We start from the raw sequence: 21,731 nt of genomic DNA, 5'->3' as shown, positions 1-21,731 counted from the left end.
AGCCGTCGGTTCCGGCTCTGCAGGGCACGCCCCGGGGAATGGGGGTCAGCTTGAGGGGGTGGTGCTGTGGGAAGGCAGAGAGGGCCGAGGGGCCTCTGTCAGGAGCCCAGGGTGAGAGGTCACAGCCCGAAGCTCCCAGCCTCCAGGACTGGGGACGTGAGCGTGTCTGCACACTTGCAGCCACACGCAGAGCACCCCCAGGGCTCGGGACGGGAGCTGAGTGACCACATGTGCTCACGTCGGCCCGGGTGCCCTGGCTGATGGTCCCGCGTGCTGGGCCCTAGCTGCTCTTGATCTCTCGAAGCCGAGGGGCAGGGGATGGGAGGTCAGGCGCGTTGAGGAAAACGTGGTTTCCTGCTGAAGGCGCCCCGGGCAGAGGAGGTATCCGGACCTTGACTACGGAGGTCCATGGAGGCGACTGGGGTGCCTGTGGGTACTGGGGGCCAGAGGAGCAGATGGGAAAGCAGCCAGTACCCCGCCCGTGTCCCGCAGGAGCAAGGCTGCGATGGCGTGGAGCCCCACCCGTTTCCCCAATGGAGCTCCCTGGCCTGCCCTTGAAAGATGGTTGGCAGGGCTGTGGGAGCCCCACCCTGAGCCAAACCTGAGGCTGCTCCCCCTGGGGACACACTCATCCCTGCAAGGAGCTGGAGGCCAGGAACTGGGGAGGCGGGCAGGTCTCTGAGGGGTTCCCGGGAAGCTTCACCCGCCCTTCTCCCGGTGAGCCTGCACTGAGAACCTGTGGGACCAGGTACTCACACCTTGGCCGGGGCAGGGGGTGCCTCAGAGGTGGGTCCCGTGGGAGGCTGAGCAGAGCTCTAGGCGCTCAGGAGGGCAGGCTGTCTCCATGTGGCGCCAGGGCTGTGGCTCTCCCACCGCCAGTGGGGCCAGTCCTCCCGGAAGAGGCCTGTGTGCGTCGGGCAGGAGGCCCACCGGGAGTTGTTTCTGGGGGCCCTGGGGTTCAAGCTGGATCTAGAAAAGGGAGAGGAACCAGAGATCAAATTGCCAACATCCGCTGGATCACAGGAAAAGCAAGAGAATTCCAGAAAAACATCTACTTCTGTGTCACTGACTACACTGAAGTCTTTGACTGTGTGGATCACAACAAACTGGAAAATTCTTAGAGATGGGAATACCAGACCACCTGACCTGCCTCTTGAGATCAAGAAGCAACAGTTAGAACTGGACACGGAACAATGGGCTGGTTCCAAATTGGGAAAGGAGTACATCAAGACTGTATATTGTCCCCCTGCTTATTTAACTTATATACAGAGTATATCATGAGAAGCGCTGGGCTGGATGAAGCACAAGCTGGAATCAAGCCTGCTGGGAGAAATATCAATAACCTCAGATATGCAGATGACACCACCCTTATGACAGAAAGTGAAGAGGAAGTAAAGAGCCTCTTGATGAAGGTGAAAGAGGAAAGTGGAAAAGGTGGCTTAAAGCTTAACATTCAGAAAACTAAGATCATGGCATCTGGTCCCATCACTTCCTGGCAAATAGATGGGGAAACAATGGAAACAGTGGCAGACTTTATTTTTATTCCAAAATCACTGCAGACGGTGAGTGCCGCCATGAAATTAAAAGACGCTTATTCCTTGGGAGAAAAACTGACCAATCTAGACAGCATGTTAAAAAGCAGGGACATCACTCTGCTGACAAAGGTCCATCTAGTCAAGGCTATGGTTTTTCCAGTGGTCATGTGTGGACGTGAGACTTGAACCATAAAGAAAGCTGAGCACCAAAGATTTGATGCTTTTGAACTGTGGTGTTGTAGAAGACTCTTGAGAATCCCTTGGACTGCAAGGAGATCAAACCTGTCCATTCTAAAGGAGATCAGTCCTGGGTGCTCATCGGAAGGACTGATGCTGAAGCTGAAACTGCAATATTTTGGCCACCTGATGAGTTGAGCTGACTCATTGGAAAAGATCCTGATGCTGGGAGGGGTTGAAGGCAGGAGGAAAAGGGGACGACAGAGGATGAGATGGCTGGATGGCATCACTGACTCGATGGACATGAGTTTGAGTAAACTCTGGGAGTTGGTGGTGGACAGGGAGGCCTGGCGCTTTGCAGTCCATTGGGTTGCAAAGAGTTGGACACGACTGAGCGACTGGACTGGACTGGAGCCAGTTCACATGTGCCTGGGGCACCAGCGGATGCCCACTCCGGGCAGGGTGCGGGTGCTGCGTCACGGCAGCATCCCCACTTTGACAGAGGCTCCAGGTGTGTGACAGGTGCATAGCGAGTGTTTGCTGATGGGCTTATACATGAGGCAGTGGCCTCTTGGCACAACCAGGCTTGGTGTGGGGCAGAGTGGGGGTCCCTGTGGAGGCTAGGGCTTTGGACCCCCAGTCACCTGAGTCCCCCCCGCCACCTCCCAGCGGGCGCCCTGTGGGCACGTCCATCACGGGTGGGAATCTGAGCACCCTTAAGTCCTCATAGCCGGGGTCCCCAGCGTCCCCAGTAGGAGGCAGGGGTGGCTGAGGCCTGGGGGTGGGGTGGGGCCCCCATGCTTGGTGTGCAGGATGCAGGTGGTCCCCCCGGGTGGCGGCTGGCCGCTCACTCCTGGCACTGTTCGTGAGTTCCCACAACGGCCGCCCACACCGCTGGTGTCCTCTCTGCCCGGTTCTCGCCAGCCTGGTATGCCCATCCATGAGGCTATGGTCCTTGGGGAGCTTGGTGTGTGGTGTGAGGGCCATCCTGCTTCCCAGCGGGCCTGAAGAGGCCTCTGGGGAAACCGGGGGCAGCGGGAGCGGGCAGGCCAGCTCCCTGGGTGGTGGGCGTGGAGTCCTCCCGGCCCCTCGTCTGGAGGGTCTTCTCGAGGGGTCTTGGTGGGAGGGGCCCGCGGGGCACTGAAGACTGCTGAGCCCTGTATGCCCAGAGCAGGGCAGTCCCAGCAGGAGAGGCAGGGAGGCCCCCTGGACTCTCTTTTCCCAGCAAATGGGTCCCAGCCCTCAGCAAAGCTGAACGTTTTTCCCTGGCTAGTGGCAAAATCTAGCGAGTCATGAGCTCCCACAGTGGGAGGTGGGCCGGCGCCTCGGCTTCCTGCCCACTGTGGGCGCCCCTGAAGGGGCAGGGTCTCCCCGTGGCTCGGGCTGGACTGGGGCGGGGGCTGCCGTGCAGACACAGCTGCGCTACCAGTCCGTCCAGGTGGGGGGCCCAGGGCTGTCATGTCGACCATGCCCTGAATTTCAGGGTCTTGTGTCCCCGTGTCCGATGAGGCGGCCAGGACAGGAAAGGAGCCCCGTCCTGTCCAGAAAGAAGGTTCCGGGTCTCATTAGACCAGGAGCGAGGGCAGCAGAGGTCGCCCTGCCGCCCCGGCGCTGCTGAGACCTCAGGGCTGTCCTGGCTGCCCCTGGGCTCCAGTCCTCACCCCTGACTCTGGGGAACTAGTCAGTCATACTCCGAGGTCTCAGGAATGCCTTTTGGAACGCGTCCACAGGTGGCTTTTCCTGTGGAGTTTCCCTTGCAGCTGCTCAGCCCCATGGTTGGGGTGGCCTGTGACCCAGCATCCAGACCGCAGCCGCCGCTCCCCACACACAGGGCTGACTTGAGGGCAGAGGCGGTGCTGAGATGACCCTCAGCCGGGCCCTGGAGCCCAGTGCTGACCGTTTACCAGCCCTGGTGCCCCCAGCGTTCCCGTGGCCCTGAGCCTGGGCTGACGTGCTGTAGGCTCGGCCGTCTGCCCCCCTCCCGGCCCAGGGCGTGTTCTTCCATCACAGTTGTCGGAGTTCCTGTTACTCGCCCAGGGGCTGCTCCTGCGTTTTCTTGGCAGCTGTTGAAAAGGTCCTGTGGACACGGCCAGTGGGGGTTGGGGGCCAGAGCCCGGGTTCCCCTGCTTCCTGGCTGGCGGCCGGAGCTCGCAGGGCATGGAGGAGGCAGCACCTGCAGGGTCAGGGGGCCTTGTGGCCCCCTCTGCTGCCGAGGTACACCCTGCAGGGCTGTTGGGAGTCAGGGCCTCACTTGTGTGGGCGCACACCCCGGGAAGGCTGCACCTGGCGGCCGGCTTTCAGCACACCGTCCTGGCCGCGAGCCCCAGTTCATTCCTTGTCCTGGACCGAGTGTTTGCACCTCTAGTGTTTGTACGTGGAAGCCCTCAGCCCCAGGTGGAGGGGGGAGGTGGGCCCTTGGGAGGCGGCTCCGGTTAGCTGAGATCACAAGGGTGGGGCCTCGGGACGGAGTTAGTGCCCTACTGGCAGAGGAAGAGGCGCCAGAGCTCACTGAGTGCCCTGTCAGGAGGGCATCTGTCTGCAGGCCAGAAGGGAGGTCCTCCCCAGGAGTCGAGTCTGCCAGCCCCAGACCCTGATGTTCAGCCTCCAGGGCTGCGAGAAGCAAGTGTCCGCTGTCTAGGCTGCCCACTCTGTGGTTTTTTGTTAGAGCCGCCCGAGCCCATGAGGACACACCCGTCTCCACCCTGCCGTCTCCAGAAAGGGAGGCACATCTGCTGGAGCTCTAGCTCGTGTTCCCCCACCCCAGGGGTATGGCGGGGTAGAGGGCCAGGCAGCGGCAGGGGATCTGGATCTGGGTGTCGTCGCGGGGTGTCCAGCTTTTGCAGGTGCCGAGCGAGGTCCACTGAGGGCGTGTGCACTCCCTGTCGCCACCATGACGGGTTTTGACAAACGGGGGCTTCAGGCGGCGTATTGATTCTCTTACAGTTCAGAGGCCAGAAGTCTGCAGTGAGTGTCACGGCCAAAGTCAGGGAGTGGGTGGGCAGGACAGCGCTCCTGCGGGGGCCCCGGGGGCCCTGTGTCCCGGCAGCGCTCCTGCAGGGGTCCAGGGGTCCCTGCGTCCCGGCAGCGCTCCTATGGAGGCCCCAGGGGCCCTGTGTCCCGGCAGCGCTCCTGCAGGGGTCCAGGGGTCCCTGTGTCCCGGCGGCGCTCCTATGGAGGCCCCAGGGGCCCTGTGTCCCGGCAGCGCTCCTGCGGGGGCCCGGGGGTCCCTGCGTCCCGGCGGCGCTCCTACAGGGGCCCAGGGGTCCCTGCATCCTGGTGGCGCTCCTGCAGGGGCCTGGGGGTCCCTGCGTCCCGGCGGCACTCCTGCAGGGGCCCGGGGGTCCCTGTATCTTGGACAGTGCTCCTGCAGGGGCCCTGGATCCCTGCGTCCCAGCAGCGCTCCTGCGGGGGCCTGGGGGGCCCTGTGTCTTCGCGTCCTCAGCTGATCGCGCTGCCCCTGCTCCCGGGCCTGTGGGCCCCCTCCTTCCTCTGACCCCCTGCCTCCTCCCGAGCTCGCTCCGTGGTGACGTTGGTCCCACCCCGTAGTGGGGCTGTGTTCACTCACCCCGAGGCCACGCTGCCTCGGCTTCCCCCATGCTGCCCCCCGGGACCCCTGGCCCTCTGTGCGTCCGTCCGTCCGTCCGTGCCCTGATGCAGGCGCACCTTCTTGGTGCAGGTTTTCTCGAGCGCCGGCTCGTTCTGTTGCCATCTGTCTCATCTGCCTGCTGTCGGGCCTCAGGTGGTCAGCGGCCAGCGGCAGGCTCTCTGCCCCTCACAGGGGCTTTGCTCAGTGGCCAAGGCCTCCCAGCACGGCTCGCACTGCACGTGTGTCTGTGGGTGACCAGGCGCCACCAGCATCCCTTCCTCGGGGGGTCCTGCCCCTGGAGAGGGTTCTGTGCGTCTGTCTTGAATTGGTTTATTTAAGTAAAGAGACCCTCAGCGTGCGTTGACCGAGAGCTCGCCTGGACCGTAAGAGGAGCCCCGGTTGATACACTCGTGCAGGCGTGGGGTGACCCCCGGGACGGAGCGGGGCAGCAGCCGCTGTCCGTGTCTGAGTGCTCCCTTGGCACTTCTGTGTGGGGGCGGAACAGGCCACGTGGCGCTCACCTGGCTGCTCTCCCTCACAGAGGAGGAGCTCCGGAAGCTGCGAGAGGAAACGAACGCGGAGATGCTGCGGCAGGAGCTGGACCGTGAGCGGCAGCGGAGGATGGAGCTAGAGCAGAAGGTCCAGGAAGTGCTGAAGGCCAGGTGAGGAGGCGGTGGGGGCCGTGAGGACCACCCCCAGGGAGGAGGTGCAGAGGGCAGGTGATGACCACCGCCAGGGCAGGAGGTGGTGAGGGCAGGTGAGGATGACCCCCAGGGCCGGAGGCAGGGACAGCCGGTGAGGACCACCCCCAGGGCAGGAGGCCGTTGGCAGGTGAGGACCACCCCCAGGGCAGGAGGCAGGGAGGGGAGGTTGTCTGTGTTGGGGGTGGGAGGCAGGAGGGCTGGGCATCTATGTTGCGGGGCCGGGCGGAGCCAGGTAACGCTGCCCCTTGGCAGTCAGGGTCCCCAAGCCAAGGCCCTGCTCAGATGCTGGCGGCCAGCCCCCAGTGCGCTGTGGCCTCTGCTGTCCCCGTCTCCCCCTCCAGGTGGGGTCTCAGCCCTCCCGGGAGGCCTGTGGGCCCCCTGCCCCAGCCTCTGTTCTCACGGAGCACTCGTGGCAAGTCGCCCTCCCCACTCTGGGGCTGTGTGTACCACTGCCCCAGGCAGGGGTCCTCAGTGAGGCCCCTGCTGAGTGGTGGTGCCCCTCCAAGGCCTCCTCAAGGATGCCACAAGGGCCTGGGGTGGGTGGAGCCGGCGGGCCCGGCCCCGAAGTCCTGGGTTGTGTCCTGCCTGTGCCCGTGGCGAGCCATGGTCTTAGGAAGGCGGCTGCCCTCCTGTGCCCTGGGGCCTTCGTTTGGAAAGGGGCGCGGGTGTTCCTTTTCCGCACTGAGGGGAGGGAGAGGAGTCACAGCTGAGCCCTGGGGGCCCCGGAGGAGCAGGGCTGCAGAGCAGCTCACGGAGCCCCCTGGTTCCCTGCGTCCCCCGGTCTCGGCTTTCCGTCTCTCCCGTGACCTGCGGCCCTGCCACCTGCCTTGGTGCTGTCCCACGCCCCCCCCGCCGCCGCCCGCTGCCCCTGTTGCCCCCTTGGACACCTCCCTACAGGCATCAGTGCCCGTGGCACACGCCTGCGCCTGCCGTGACCTCAGGGCCCGCCTGCCGTGGACCGTCTCCTCCTCCCACAGGCTCCCTCCATCGCGGGGCAGCCAGGTGTCCTGCCCCAGCTTCTGGAGGGGTGCTGTGGGCTCCCACACATCTGCCCCCGCGAGCTCGGCCCCTGCCTGTTGGTTTCAGTGGGTGACTTTGTGGGGTCAGTATCATCGGACGGAGACCCCGGGCCCGGCTGCGGCCACCCAGAACCCGAGCCCAGCTGCAGCTTGGCGCTGAGTGTCTCTGCGCCTGCATGTACCCAGCTGACTGCCTAGGCCCGGCCTTCCCCGGGAGCCCGCCGTCAGCGCTTCCTGGGTGCACGCTCGTGTCTGGGACCCCCTAGCCAGTTCAAAGACCATCCTGGCAAAGGCCCAGGCCCGTGCCTGGGAACAGAGGGAGCGGGGTGGGAATGGAGTCCCTGCGCGCCCTGGCCCCACTCCGTTCCCAATAAAGCCCTGTTTGTCAGGAGCCCTGGGCATGGAAGGTCTTCTGGGCAGCCTGGCCACTGGGAGGGGTGGGCATGGAGGCCTCGCTCCCTCTTCCTTGACCGCGGCTCCTTTCTCTGGGCCCGCCTCTGTCTGCTGGCTCCCTGTCCGTCCCTTCACGAGGCTGCATCTGTGGCCCCTGCTCGCCCTGCCCTCTGGTCCAGCCGGTCCACTGTGCGTCCCGCTCTGGCACCGCGTGGCCATGACGGCTTGCAGTTACGGACCTGCAGACCTGGTCGGTTCCCAGAGATGCTGGACTGGGGTTGTTCCCGAGTCCGAGCTTGTCCTGCTCACTGCACGACAGGCCAGTAATCGAGAGACAGGTTGTTGGGGCAGAAATAATGACTTTATCCTGAAAGCCAGCAGACTGAGAAGGGGTGGGCATGTGCCCCCAAGGACCCACCTTGCCTGAGTTAGAATTCAGGCCCCTTTTATACTAAAAGGGGAGGGACCTAAGTCAGACACTTCCTGGTTCCTGCAGCTTCAGGAGCGGGTATGTGAATTTCTGCCTCCTGGAGTCATTCACCGGAGAAGGCAATGGCACCCCACTCCAGTACTCTTGCCTGGAGAATCCCATGGATGGAGGAGCCTGGTGGGCTGCAGCCCATGGGGTCACTAGGAATCGGACATGACTGAGCGACTTCACTTTCACTTTTCACTTTCATGCATTGGAGAAGGAAATGGCAACCCACTCCAGTGTTCTTGCCTGGAGAATCCCAGGGACGGGGGAGCCTGGTGGGCTGCCGTCTATGGGGTCACAGAGTCGGACACGACTGAAGTGATGCAGCAGCAGCTGCAGTCATTCACAGGTGGGCCTGGTCCGGAGGGTTCCTGTGACCTAAACAAAAGTATTTTAGCCTAATGCTCATTTCCTGTGAGGCATGGTTCCCAGAGATGGGCTATTATGTGTAATTAAAGCTTATAGGCCACATCCTTTTAGTGATTAACTTGTGACCAAACGCACAAGGTTCTTCCCTGTTGTAAGATCACGCTGTGCAGGGGAGACGCCTGGTGGCCGGTGCGGGGCCCAGGCTCCATCTCTGGTCGGAACGAGGGCCTGGATGCTGCAGCTGGACTTGCACGTCGCGGCGAAGACCCGGTGCAGCCACGCAGATAAAGTGAATGTTAGAAACAGCTCGGTCGTGTGAACAGACCAGGATGCAGAGCTTGTGCACCTGCTGAGGGTCTCTGGGCCCCACGGTCTGTCCTGGGGGAGCCCCCGCCCCCCACTCCCACCGAGGTCTGCCTGGGGTGCCAGTTTCCCCACGTCCTGGGCTCTCTGCTGGACTGTGAAGCATAGCAGCAGAGTCAGAAGCCCGCTGCAGGGCGAGAGGGGCAGGTGGGCTGCCTGAGGGACAGGGCACTGCCTGAGAGGTGGGGGCCTGACCTTCGGGGCCTGCAGCTGAAAGTCAGGTCTGTGGTCGGGAGCCGGCAGGTGGACGGGAGCCCCGGGGAGGCGCCAAGGCCGGGGACTGCTGTGGTCAGGTGCGGCAAGATAGACTGCGGGGGCAGGGAGCTCAGCACGGACCAAGCTGGGACCTGGGCGGAGCCTGCCTGCCAGGGGTCACCCAGCCTGTGGCCTTGCATGGTGCTTGTAGTGTGTATGTTGATAAGTACCTTTTCACTGGGCCCAGGAATCAGTATGAAAGTGAAAGTCACTCAGTCCGACTCTTGGCGACCCCATGGACTGTACAGTCCATGGAATTCTCTAGGCCAGAATCCTGGAGTGGGTAACTGTTCTCTTCTCCAGGGGATCTTCCTGACGCAGGGATAGAACCCAGGTCTCCTGCATTGCGGGCGGGTTCTTTACCTACGTTGCAGGCTGAGTCATAAGGGAATCCCAAGAATACTGGAGTGGGGAGCCTTTCCCTTCTCCGGAGGATCTTCCCAACCCAGGAATTGAACCCAGGTCTCCCACATTGCGGGCGGATTCTTTATCAGCTGAGTCACAAGGGAAGCCCACGAATACTGGAGTGGGTAGTCTATCCCTTCTCCAGTGGATCTTCCCCACCCAGGAATCGAACCAGGGTATCCTGCATCGCAGGCAGATTCTTTACCAACTGAGCTATCAGGGAAGACCCAGTACTTGGTATAAGAGTTGTTTATTCCAAGCTTAGTTAGTTAAGTCACTCAGTCGTGTCCAACTCTTTGTGACCCCGTGGACTGTAGACCACCAGGCTCCTCTGTCCATGGGATTCTCCAGGCAAGAATACTGGAGTGGGTTGCCGTTTCCTTCTCCAGGAGATCTTCCTGACCCAGGGATTGAACCCAGGTCTCCTGCATTGCAGGCAGACGCTTTAACCTCTGAGCCACCAGGGAAGCCCTTATTCCAAGCTTAACAGTAAATAAACAAATGAGTCAAAGTTAATAGGAAAGAAAGAGTTCTACGTTTGCAGACTGTGTGCCCGTCAGGGATGCAGCTCTGTGCTTGCCCCGCTGCCCTCAGCCCACGTCTGAGTGGGGCAGTCAGGACCCCAGAAGGAGCCGGGTGGACGGAACTGGGCACCGGCGTGTTGGGCGTGGCTTTGCTGAGCCTGGACTCAGGCCGTGTCTTGAACTAACAGAGATCTCTTGCTTTTCCAACCCCCACCCCTTCCTCACCCGCTTTAAGAGCCGAGGAGGCACCAGCTCAGCAGCCCCCGAAAGGACAGGCCCAGGTCAATAACGGAGCAGGTAGGCCTGGGGGTGGTGGCTCTGTGCCTGGGGGCACCTGCTTACCCGCAGGACCCCCTCCCGTCGGGGTCCCTATTGCCCACTGGGGGGTCTCTGTACCAGGTTCGAGTCGTCCCATCGGAACTGGACTTATTTTTGCACAGACACAGGGCAGCTGCTCTGCCTGCCCCGCCCTCCTCCCCATGTGGTCACTCTGGCCGCGTGGCCCTGGCTGGGCCCCCTTACCGGAGGCTGGGCGCTGGGGGCGGCTGTGGGCGGCGGGCTGCAGCCCCCCGCCCTGGGTCAGGACACAGAACCTTCCAGTGCCGTTTCTTCCCACCCAGGGCTTGCGTTCCTCGTCTCCATCCACACTGGGCCCTTTCTGGAGCTGTCACTGAGAGGATAGTGTGGGAGGGAACCGGGCTTCCGCCTGGCTCTGGAGGGGCCTGGTCCGCAGTGGTCCCTGGCCTGCGTGGCCTCGGACCCAGGACCCTCGCAGGCTGACTGTTGATGGGAAGCCGTGCCCGGGTTCAGAGAGCCACCCCGGAGGGACCCTCAGTTGAGCCCTGTGCGGGGTAAAGATGCGGAGACTGCCATCCGAGAGGGGAGGCCTCTCAGGTGACCTCCGGGTGGGGGCTGAGTTCGGGGGCCAGAGTGGGTCCCGGCCCTCCTCCTGCCCTGTGCAGGGGCCCTGTGCCTGCCTTTCAGAGAGGGAGCTGCCCCTTCCCCAGGGCCCTGCTGCTGGACGTGGTGCCAGGCTGGCTGGGTGTCCCCTGGGTCATAGTCTCCTTGGGTCCTCACGGTTCATGACCAGAGGCCCAGGTTCCAGGCCAGAAGTGCAGGAGACCCCCTCCCTACAAGGCCCTCGCAGTGCGTGGCGGTTGATGGGCTTCCCGCACAGGCGCATGGGGGGGGGTCTCTCTACGGCCCCCTGCCCCCACAGCCCACCCTTAAGCCAAGGTCCACGCTGATGGCCATGGTCTGGTGGCCCCTGCACCGTCCTCGGGTCGGCCCCAGGCCACGGTCCCTTCGAGCTGACACGTGGCTGCCTGATTCGCCCTGCGTCCCCCTCTGACTGGGGGGGCATGGCGCCCCCTGCAGGCCACTCCATGTCCCGCCCCCTGAAGGGACAGACTCATCCCTGGGATTTGGGCTGGTTTTCTGACGGGGTGGCTTTCCGAAGGCAGAGACTACTTTGCTCCCTGGTCTGCACTCCCTGCACCAGAGCACCGCCCCCGACACGCGCCCGCACTGGCTGGTCCTCAGGCTCGGGGTGTCTGGGGGCGAGTGCCCACCTGGCCCCTTCCCAGACAAACCAGTGTGGCCAGTACAGGTTGGGGGTAGGTCAGCACAGGCCCCTCAGTGGGCTGAGCGCCTGCCTGGATACGCCTGCCCTGGGGACAGCCTCCGACAAGCTGGGGGTCGGCGTGCAGAACGCAGGGGACCCCCAGTGTCCGCGTGGCTGGCTGGAGTGCACCGTGAGTGGATGCGGTCCGGGCGGTCTTCAGGACACGGAGCCCCTCCAGGTTCTGCCCTGGACGTGCCCCCAGCAGCCCCACCGGGAGCACCCCCCACCGAGCCCCCCGCCCCAGTTCTCTCTGAGCCCCTCACTGAGACCTGCCGCCGTCCTGCAGAACGGCGGAGCCAGGGGCTGTGCCCCCGGGTCCAGAAGTGGTTCTATGAGAAGTTCGGGGAGTACGTGGAGGACTTCCGGTTCCAGCCCGAGGAGAGCACCGTGGAGACCGAGGAGCCCCTTAGTGCCCGGAGGTGGGGCCCTGGCGGAGGTTGGGGCGGTGGGGTACAGCTGGACCACCCAGGGGCCCACGGGACCCAGTTCACGGCCATGCAGGAGGGAAGGTCCTCCCTGGGGCGGCCGCACAGCTGTGTTCCCCACCCCCGTGGCCATTCTCGGGCTTTGTGGCAGGCCCCACATGGTGACGGTGGGCCCCGGGGACCACACGAGTGCCCGCAGGCCAGGCCCGGCTGAGACTGGGGTGGGGGGTGCCAGGGCGGGAGACGGGGCCTGCCCCACCCCCTGAGCGCCCCCTGGGGGCCTGGCCTGCGGCTCCTGCATCCCAGGGTCTCCCCCAGTGCCCGTGGAGCGCCACAGGGCTGGGGCCTGGGTGCTGGTGCTCACCCCTTCCCTCCATCCCTCTTAGGCTGACCGAGAACATGAGGAGGCTCAGTAAGTACCCAGTGTGGACTTAGTAAGTATCTGCTCTGTCTCTGCTGTGTGCATTCACTGTTGGGGCTGGGCTGCGTGTGGGGCGGGGCCACCCCGGCACTGGGCTGGGCTTCCTTCCACAAGAACAGTTTTCAAGACTTTCCCACCCTCTTCCTCAGGCCGTGGGAGGTATGTCCCAGGCCCATGCCGTCTGTCTCTCTGCCCCTGGCCCAGGGCCTGAAGCAGGGTTTCCCTCCAGGCCTGGGACCCCCAGCAGATGCTTGTCAGGGCCTGTGGTATGGGAGCAAAACCCCGTCCACACGTGGCCGGGGCAGAGGACAGGGACACTACAGAGCAGCCCGGGGTCAGGCCACCGGGGCCGTGACGGCTGCGGTTAGCCCGGCTCCTTTTGGTGCCCCCTATCCCTCCCCGTCCCCCCATCCCCTGCCTAGCTGGTGCAGCAGCCGGACCACCAGGTGTGTCTGAGGGCTGGGCGAGCGCTGACCTGACCGCGTGGTCTGATTTGTCCCCAGAGCGTGGTGCCAAGCCCGTCACCAGCTTTGTGAAGAACCTCTCTGCCTTATCCGACTGGTATTCTGTCTACACGTCTGCCATTGCCTTCACCGTGAGTGTTCCCTGTGGGGTGGGGCTGTGTACTCCCCATGGAGTGGGGGATGTGCTCCCGGCAGGGTAGGGACTGTGCTCCCTATGGAGTTGGGGGGTGTGCTCCCTGATGGGTGGGGATTGTGCTCCCCACAGGGTGGGATGTGTACTCTCCGAGGGGTGCAGGGTGTGCTCCCCTAGGGGTGGGGGCTGTGCTCCCTGAGGGGTGAGGGCTGTGCCCCCTGAGGGTAGGGTAGCTGTCCTCCCCTTGGGGTTGGGGGGCGTGCACCCCACCCCAAGGTTTCCCAGAGGGACCCAGCCTGCTGTGCCAGGCAGCTCTGTGGGGTCGTCAGGACTAGAGAGTTGCTGTTGGGTGCAGCCTGGGGCTGGCCCGTGGGCTCCCTGTGCCCAGAAACACCCCCACGGCAGTGTTTTTGGGGAGGGAGGGGTCTCGGGCTGAACCCATGGCCGGCTTTCAGGCGGCTTCGGGGAGGAGCCTGGCCGGTCACCCGGCCGCCCCGTCTGCTCCCGCTCCCGCAGGTGGAGCCTGGCCGGTCACCTGACCGCCCCGTCTGCTCCTCCCGCTCCCGCAGGTGTACATGAACGCTGTGTGGCACGGCTGGGCCATCCCCATGTTCTTGTTCCTCGCGATCCTGAGGTTGTCCCTCAATTACCTCATAGCCAGGTAGGTGTGCCTGGGTGTCTCGTGTGCAAGGCTGCCCCATCTCCCGCCTCACGTGTGCAGCTGGCCCTGTGTCACACGCGGGTGTTTTGGTAGCTTGTTCTAGCTTTCCTGGTGACTCATTTAGTAAAGAATCTATCTCCAACGCGGGAGACCCGGGTTGGATCTCTGGGTCAGGAAGATCCCCTGGAGGAGGGCATGACAACCCACTCCAGTGTTCTTGCCTGGAGAATCCCACGGATGGAGGAGCCTGGCGGGCCACAGTCCATGGGGTCACAAAGAGTCGGACACGACTGAGGGACTCACACTCATACGCACTCTCTGCAGTCCCTGGACTCCTGCAGGAGGGTTTGCTGGCAGACCAAACCCCAGCAGCTCTTTGCTGTGGGTGGCCAGTGGGCGCCAGCTTTGGGGTGACTCTGGTCCCTCCTCTGATTGCACCGCTTTTAGGCAGGAAAGTACCCCCCCAAGCAGTGATGTCCCAGTGCGGGGGTTGGCGGAACTGCAGAGGCTACGTCCTCAGGGTCCCAGCTCGCGCTGCAGAGGCGCCGGGACTCCGCGACCCTCGAGCCCAGGGCCTGCCCGCCTTCTGAGCGCCCCCTTTCCTCTCGAGGCTGGGGTGGGGGGCTGCATTGGAAGCCAGCCTTCCCGGGTCTGTGTGGCCCTGAGGTCGCCCCAGAGAGTGAATGAAGCCCAGTTTCACGTCAGGCCTGAGAGTAGGCCCTGCCTCCCGCATTTTTTCTCAGCCGTTCAGGAGTTCACTTACACACCAGTGTTTCTAGGTGCTTCTCTGCTGGCCTAAGTTGCTTCACTGGAAAGTGTTTCCTGGTGAAAAAGCAAACCTTTAAATGCTTACGGAAGGGTTCTCTGTGCCCAGACTGGCGTGGTTCCTGAAGCCCTTGCTGCTGTTGCCCGACTTATTCTTAGAGGCCCCTCCCCTCTGGGTGCTTGTACACATGTCCCCCGCCCAGGAGGGCTCCCAGGGCGGGGTTGGTGGGAGCGGCCCGGGTCATCTGCTCTTGAGCCCAGGAGGGGCCTGGTGGGTCTGGGCAGATGGCTGGGTGTTTCGGAGGCTCCTGTTCCCACGGCCAGCATATCAGGGGACGCCTCCTGGTTGGGAGCACAGGGCTGGTGATGTGACATCGTCCCTGGGTGCCCACCGCCTGCAGACGATGCTCTGGTAAGGGTGTGTGGTCTTCCGTTCGCCAGGGGCTGGAGGATACAGTGGAGCATCGTGCCTGAAGTGTCCGAAGTGGTGGTAAGTCCCGGGAGGGGCTCCGTCATGGGGTCAGGCTGTGCGGGAGGGTGTGGGTCCCCTGAGGCCCCCAGGGTTGCCTGCGTGGGCACTGGTAGGAAGCCCTGTCCAGCGGGGAGTGGTCAGAGAGGGGATGGCCGGCCACCCCCACCTGAGGCCCTCCCCAGCTGATGCCCCTCACGCCCCTCACTGGCCTGGGCTTGGCCGCATGGGAAGCAGGTCGCCCTGGCCTACCCTGCCCTGCCTCAGCTGGGACGTGACTTAGAGGGGAGGCAGTGAGGGGGCCCCAGGAGCTGCTCCCCACCCCCGTCCCGAGGAGGGAGGTGGGTGATGCATGGGCTGGAGTAGTAGACGTGCAGAGCGGGGTCAGCAGAGCTCCCTGTGGCCCGTTGCTTGCTCTTGTAAATAAAGTTTTATTGATTTCTGTCACACCCACTCATTTACGCTGTGACTTTTCTGGGGCTGCAGCAGCCGTTACAGACGTCAGGTCTGCAGATGCACACGCGCTTGCCCCCTGGCATTCTGCAGGCAGTTTGCCCACCTGCTCCGCGGGGGACCCTGGCCCGAGGGGCAGAACCGTCGGGCATGGGCTGGGGGAAAGCCGCGGTGCCTCGACGGGCATCGTGGGGTGTTTGAGCAGCCCCTGGGGGTTGAGCACGGACCAGGGCAGGGTGCAGGACATGGTGGGTCTGCAGGGCCCCTTAGGTGGGTCAGGTGGGGGGCAGGTTGGGGGAGGTGGGCCCGCACCCTTTGGCCATGGCACCCGGAGGTCCTTGGGAGATTCTTGCTGAGTGAACTCACGCCAGCTGGACAAGGTCAGGCGTTCCCGCTGGGGCCTTGGTCCCTGTGCCTGTGAAGTCGGGGCTGGGCCGGGGCCTCTATGATCACGGGTACCCCTCTGAAGGCAGCCTGTTTGGGCAGCAGTCAGGTGGGGGGCTGCCCGCTGTCTCTCGGGCTCCACGGGGGCGTCAGTGGGAATGGCTGCCCATGCTGCCCCCTCAGGCTGGGCCCCCCAGGGACGCCCATCCCTCTGTTGGGGCAGCAGAGACCCCGGTCCCCGGGCTGGGAGGCCTCATCCTGTTTAACGTCGGTAATTTCTCTGAACTGTTAAATTTCAGTGGAAATTCTCTTTCTCCTTTGACTGAAGGAGCCTCCGAAGGAAGACCTGACTGTGTCTGAGAAGTTCCAGCTTGTGCTGGACGTCGCCCAGAAAGCCCAGGTACATGCTGCTGGACTCGGGGGTGGGGGGCCCCGGAACTCCAGCGCCCCAGTGGGAGGAGCCCCTCCTGACCGGCGCCCGGGGCGAGCTCCCGGGAGGGCACGGAGCCTGGTCCCTCGTCTTGAGCAAGGTGCTCCCTGTCACCGGGCTTGGGCCTGGGCACGGCTGGGCAGGAGCACGGGGCCCGCGGCGCCTCTGGCCATGGTCTCTGGGTGTCTCCAGCGTCACCGTGTGGCCCTGGGGTCTCTGTCATGACCGCAGCTCCATTTTCACACAGAACCTCTTTGGCAAAATGGCAGACATCCTGGAAAAGATCAAGAAGTAAGTCGTGCGCCTGGGGCCCGCCCCGCCGGGGTCCGCCCACGCACTCTGAGCCTGCCCTCTCCCTCCAGCCTGTTCATGTGGGTCCAGCCTGAGACCACCCAGAAGCTGTACGTGGCGCTGTGGGCCGCCTTCCTCGCCTCCTGCTGCTTCCCCTTCCGCCTGGTGGGGCTGGCCCTGGGTAAGGAGCTGCTGGTGCCCGGCCCTCTGACCTGTGCGGGAGCCAGGGCCCTGCGCCCCAGGACGCGCCCCCCCACCCCCCGACCCCCACCTGTGCCCCCAGGACACGCCCCTCCCGACCCCCACCTGTGCCCCCAGGATGCACCCCCCCAACCCCCAGCTGTGCCCCCAGGACGCACCCCCTGACCCCCACCTGTGCCCCAGGACGCATCCCCACCCCCTGACCCCCACCTGCACCCCCAGGACGTGCCCCCCCGACCCCCTGACCCCTACCTGCGCCCCCAGGACACACCCCCCCGACCCCTACCTGCGCCCCCAGGATGCACCCCCCCCAATGTCCCCCGCCGCAGCCCTCGGGCGGGCAGTTCGTGCCCTCACCTCCCTCCACCCCTCCCCCAGTGGCTTTTCATCCAAACCTTTGCATTTGGGAGACACGGAGTCCATCCAACCTAGAGAGATGAGATTTTGGTTTCTCGAATCCAGCCCGTCCACTGCTGGCTGGGTGGGCGGGGCTGGTGGACCCCAGGCCCGTGGAACTTGGGTGTCTACCATGGTTCTCTGTGAGCACTCCTGGGCTCCTGGGGTTGGGGGGGAACAGGTCAAAGGGTACAGGGGTGTGATGGGGGCAGGCAAGACTCGGGGTGGGATCCGGCGTTGGGGCGGGGCTGTGGACAGGCAGCCTCAGGTCCTGTGTCGGGTGTAGGGACTCGAGCTGGGGCTGGAGAGGGCACAGTAATCAGGTGAGTTTGGAGCACGTCAAGGACGTCCCTGGGCTGGGGTGAAGTGAGTCTGGGGTGTGCTCAGGTCCAGGTGGGTTTGCAAAGCATCGCTGAGGGTGGGCTGGGGTGGGGCAGGGGTCAGTTTTGCCCTGAGTGGCCGGGTGGGCTGTTCAGTACCTCCAGGGAGGTGGGAGGGGCAGTGGTGGGGAGCATTAGCGTTTAATCCTGGGTGGGGAGGTGTGCAGCCTGCAGGACCGGCCCCTGCCCGCATTTCAAACCGCCTGGTCGTAGGTTGAGTTCCCAAGAGAACAAGGCTGGGCTTGGAGTCGAGGGTGGCGGGGAGACGGGAGATGGGGGGGAACTGGGTGGTGGCCTGGCAGGGCCACAGGGGTACCCAGAGAGGCCCCTCGGAGGCTGGGAAGGGGCTTGGTGGGGAAGGCGGAGGCCTGTGGAGCCTGGCTCGCTGGGCTGAGCTGGGTGTGGAGCTGTGGGCTGGGGGTTCTGATGGTTGGGGGCGTCCCTGAAGTTTCTGGTGGGTGCAGATGCCGACGTCCCCCGCTGTGAGGGTCGTAGCAGGGCAGGGAGGGGGGCACAGGTGTGGAGAGACTGCCCCAGGGCCAAGGTCGGGGTCCTGAAGTGACCCGGCCCCTGGCCTGGCCCAGCCCACCCGCTTAGCTCAGGCCCCACCCCCACCCCGGGAAGTCACACCCCCTCTCCAGGCACGACCCCCAGGCCTGGCTGCGGGCTGTGCTCTCCTGGCCCAGGCGTCCCCTGCCTGGAGCTGGCACTGGGCCCATCCTTGGCGCGTGAACGGGGGCGGGCAGGCTGGGGAGGGGTCCCCCAAAGTCCTGCTCACATCCCCTTGGAGGACGGTGACTCATGGTTCTGTTTGGTTGGCTGCTTTTAGGGACAGTTTATCGTGTGGCCTGAGTCACCTCTGGGCTTGAGATAACGGCACCCAGAAAGGCCTCCCTCTCAGCTGGGGTCCCTGCCCTGCCCTGCGTGTCCCCCTCCCAGGACCACCGTCCTGCACTTGGGTCCCGGGAGGCCCTCCAGGGAGCACTGGGCCCCCAGGCAGGGCAGGGACTGCATGCTGGCCACTCGGGTGGGGCTGCAGGGTCTTGGTGAGCCGGGACCTCATTTGTCCCCCAGGCCTCTACGCCGGAATCAAGTTTTTCCTCATCGATTTTATCTTCAAACGCTGCCCGAGGCTGCGAGCCAAGTACGATACTCCCTACATCATCTGGAAGAGCCTCCCCACGGACCCCCAGCTCAAGGAACGCTCCAGCACCGCCGTGTCGCGCAGGGTAGGCCGCATGCCGCTGGGGAGGCCTGCCCGCCTGCCCCGCTGTGCCTTGCACCCGCTCCTGGGGAGACTCTGATCTTGTGGGGCCCTGGAAATGAAACAGCTGTGCGGGCAAATTCCCCGTGACCAGCTCCACTATCCCAAGGTCCAGGGTGACTATCCCAGAGCCGGACGGCCCTGGGCAGGGGACGGCTGTTGGGGGAGGTCCCCACCCACCTGAAGGACCCCTGCCCATCCAGACTGGCTGAGGAGCAGGCCCTGCCCAGCCAGGTGGGCCCCCAGGCCCCAGGCAGGAGGGTTCAGGGTGCTGGAAGCTGGAGTCCCAGAAGGGCCTGGTTCCCGATCCCTGGCTCGGAGGCTCGGGCAGCAAGGCTGAGACGGCACATTCAGTGCTCACAGGCTGGTGGAAGGCTCTGTGGGCGTTGGGTACCACGTCCAGAGCCAGGATGCGGAGGGCACGCTGGCCTTGCTGCTCTTCTTGGGGTCCCAGACTAGTGGGGAGATTCTGGGCTCGGTAGGACTCCCATGGAGGTGTAGGAGGACTTCCTGGAGGAGGTGATGTTGGGTTTCAGCCTTGTGTCTGGGTGTCCAGTGATGCCTTGATGCCTCTGTCTGTGGGAGGGAAGCTCTGGGTCAAGCGTGGGCCGGGCTTCCTGGCTTCTGGGACCGCGAGGCTCGTTGGGGGCCTGAACTCACAGGCCAGGTGCGCAGCACACAGCTCGCTGAACCCGTGGGTGGGCTCTGGTCACACAGACCCAAGTGGACGCAAGGGGTGAGGCCCACCTTAAGCAGGCTCCCTAAGCGTCTTAACCAGAGAGCCAGGAGGCGGGCTTCCCGGGGTGGAGGGTGACCCTACTGGGCGTCCCACGCGACTCCCTCAGCGGGTGGTCGTGACCTCGTGTCATGCGGCCCCCGCCCCTTCTGCTGTCTTGGTCTTGTGCGCGTTGTCCCTTCCGGCTGCTGTCGGGACGCGACAAGGTGCGGTGACCCTGGGACGCCCCTCCCGCCCTGGGGCCGTGCTGCGTGGCTGTGGCTGACTCTGTCTGATGGTCTCGGTGGCCGGGGCTTCGGCCGGCCCGGGGTGGGGGGCCGTGCGTGGCCGTGGTTGACTCTGTCTGAGTGGTCGGTGGCCAGGGCCTCGGCCTGCCTGGTGTCCGCAGCATGGCTGTGAGCTGCCCTGGGGCTGAGCGCCGGCTAGCTCCGCTCTGACTGCACGAGCCGGCTCGGCCTTGGCTCAGCGGCTGGGAGGGGCGTCGTAAGAAGGGCCCCCCGCGGCCAGGCAGCTCTGCCCAGGGTAGGGGGCTCATGGGGCGAGGAGGGCCGGGTCCCCTGGGGGCCCTCCGGGGGGTGTGCGCCCACGCCTGGGTGTGCCTGCCTCTCCTCTTGTCCGCGTCTGCAGCTGGGCCCAGGGTGGGGGGCGACTGTGTGCACCGCCCCCTCGGCGGGTGGCGCTCACAGGCACCCGGGCCTCCGCAGCTGCAGACGGCCTCCTCCCGGAGCTGCGTGTCCAGTGTGCCTGCCGGCCTGAGCAGGGACGAGGACACTGGCCGCCTGCACGGCGCCAAGAAGGGCAACTTCCACGAGATCTTCAACCTGACGGAGAATGAGCGTCCCCTGGCGGGTACGTGCGTGCTGAGCCCGTGGCCAGGCCTGGCGGCTCACCCGCCCCGGTGCTGGGACCCAAAGGCAGGGACGGGCCATGGGGGCCGGGGGAGAGCCCCCTGGGCCAGAGGTCGGAGCGGCCAGGCGCATCTGCGGCGGGCGGTCTGGCAGCAGAAAGGCAAGCAGGCATGGGCAGGGCGGCTTAGATGTTGCGGCCTCTGTCGTGTGTGACCCTGGCTAGCGGAAGACCTTTTGCAAAGTTTCAGCCTTGAGCTTCTCCCAAGCTCTCTTTCTGCTGACCTAGACCTTGACCCGTGTGCTCTGAGACCCATGGCCCCAGTTTGATCTGTTTAAACCAGGCTTTGCCTTCATGCCCCTGCCCGCCCACGTGGGAGGGGGCGCCCGTTTCCCAGCGGCTTCAGCCCCTGCCGCCGCGGGTTCCTCCCATGGTGGAGGGCGAGCCTCGGACGTTCCCCAGAAGCCGGCACTGACGCTGCCAACGCGAGTGCGGGGCGGGCGTCTCTGGGGGGAGCGTCTCGGCCGAGTCCTGTCTGGCTTTGTTCCCGTTAGTGTGTGAGAACGGCTGGCGGTGCTGCTTGATAAACCGGGACCGGAAGATGCCGACCGACTACATCAGGAACGGGGTCCTGTACGTGACGGAGAAGTGAGTGAGCCGTGAGTGGGGTGCAGGTGGGCACGACCCCCGGAGGCGGCCAGGGTTTGAGCAGGCATCCCCCCGGTCCAGCGTCTGCCCAGAGCCGCCCAGAGCCACTGGGCCCCGGCCCTGGAGTCCAACATGCCGTAACCGGGGTGCCCTGGTCTGCTGCACTCGTCATGTGGCGGGAGGCCCCCTCCCCGGCCTGGGCCTCGAGGGCGGCCAGCAGGCTCCTTGTTCATCCCCCTTTGGGACGAAGCAGCCCAGCTGCCCCGTGGGGGTGGGGGCTGGGGAGGAGACCCTGGTCTCAGCCTGAGGGGCCCCCTGACCACCTCGTCCCCCACACTCTGCCGAGGACCACGCCTCCCTAACCCCACCCCCAGGCAGACCCTGGGCCTTGGATGTACACCTCTCCCGCAGGGCGCCCTGCGGGCCTTGTTGCGGGACCTTGAGTGGGGTTTGGTGGGAGCGCTGGGCTTTAGACTCAAGAAGCCACAGGACTCTGTAAAAGCGAAACCGTTTGTAGGAAGCCGGCATGTCTCAGTCGGTGAGGGGGCCCCGTGTCAGGGCTGTGGGTCGGCTGCTGGCGTGGCCCCCGGTTCACGTGCTGGATTCTGTCCACTCCCCTGACCCCCCCATAGTTATCTGTGCTTCGAAAGCTCCAAGTCTGGCTCTTCCAAGAGGAACAAAGTCATCAAGCTGGTGGACATCACAGACATCCAGAAGGTGGGTGCCACCCCCCATCTCAGTAGCGGGCGGCTGTGGGGTCGTGAAGCAGGGAGCCACCCTGGTAGCGGGGTTGGTTAGAGTGTGAACCGTCGGGCTGTGCTTCTGGGTGGCATCTGTGCAGGCACATGATCCACCTGTGTTCTCTGGCTGGCGAGGCCTGGGCCTGTGGGGGTCTTGCCGTCCGGGGCTCCGTGGAGGAGAAGGTCCTGGGGTGT

General features: G+C 64.6%; 1 protein-coding gene across 2 annotated transcripts in view; it reads left to right on the top strand.

The window, feature by feature from the left end:
• GRAMD4 (GRAM domain containing 4) overlaps positions 1 to 21,731 on the top strand; it is a 66,985-nt gene that overhangs the window by 42,992 nt on the left and 2,262 nt on the right. For both annotated transcript variants that reach the window (XM_055561738.1, XM_055561802.1), the window contains 14 exons: positions 5,840 to 5,960; positions 10,041 to 10,102; positions 11,716 to 11,848; positions 12,241 to 12,266; positions 12,779 to 12,870; positions 13,442 to 13,533; positions 14,740 to 14,788; positions 15,933 to 16,004; positions 16,282 to 16,325; positions 16,397 to 16,506; positions 18,377 to 18,531; positions 20,007 to 20,151; positions 20,703 to 20,796; positions 21,429 to 21,513. In XM_055561738.1, coding sequence (XP_055417713.1) covers positions 5,840 to 5,960; positions 10,041 to 10,102; positions 11,716 to 11,848; positions 12,241 to 12,266; positions 12,779 to 12,870; positions 13,442 to 13,533; positions 14,740 to 14,788; positions 15,933 to 16,004; positions 16,282 to 16,325; positions 16,397 to 16,506; positions 18,377 to 18,531; positions 20,007 to 20,151; positions 20,703 to 20,796; positions 21,429 to 21,513 — 1,280 coding nt within the window. The remainder of the gene's footprint in view (positions 1 to 5,839; positions 5,961 to 10,040; positions 10,103 to 11,715; positions 11,849 to 12,240; positions 12,267 to 12,778; positions 12,871 to 13,441; positions 13,534 to 14,739; positions 14,789 to 15,932; positions 16,005 to 16,281; positions 16,326 to 16,396; positions 16,507 to 18,376; positions 18,532 to 20,006; positions 20,152 to 20,702; positions 20,797 to 21,428; positions 21,514 to 21,731) is intronic.

This window comes from Bubalus kerabau, chromosome 1 (assembly GCF_029407905.1).
Source record: "Bubalus kerabau isolate K-KA32 ecotype Philippines breed swamp buffalo chromosome 1, PCC_UOA_SB_1v2, whole genome shotgun sequence".
NCBI lineage: Eukaryota > Metazoa > Chordata > Mammalia > Artiodactyla > Bovidae > Bubalus > Bubalus kerabau.
The sequence above is the reverse complement of the archived record's forward strand: the minus strand, read 5'-3'. Positions and strand labels throughout refer to the sequence as shown.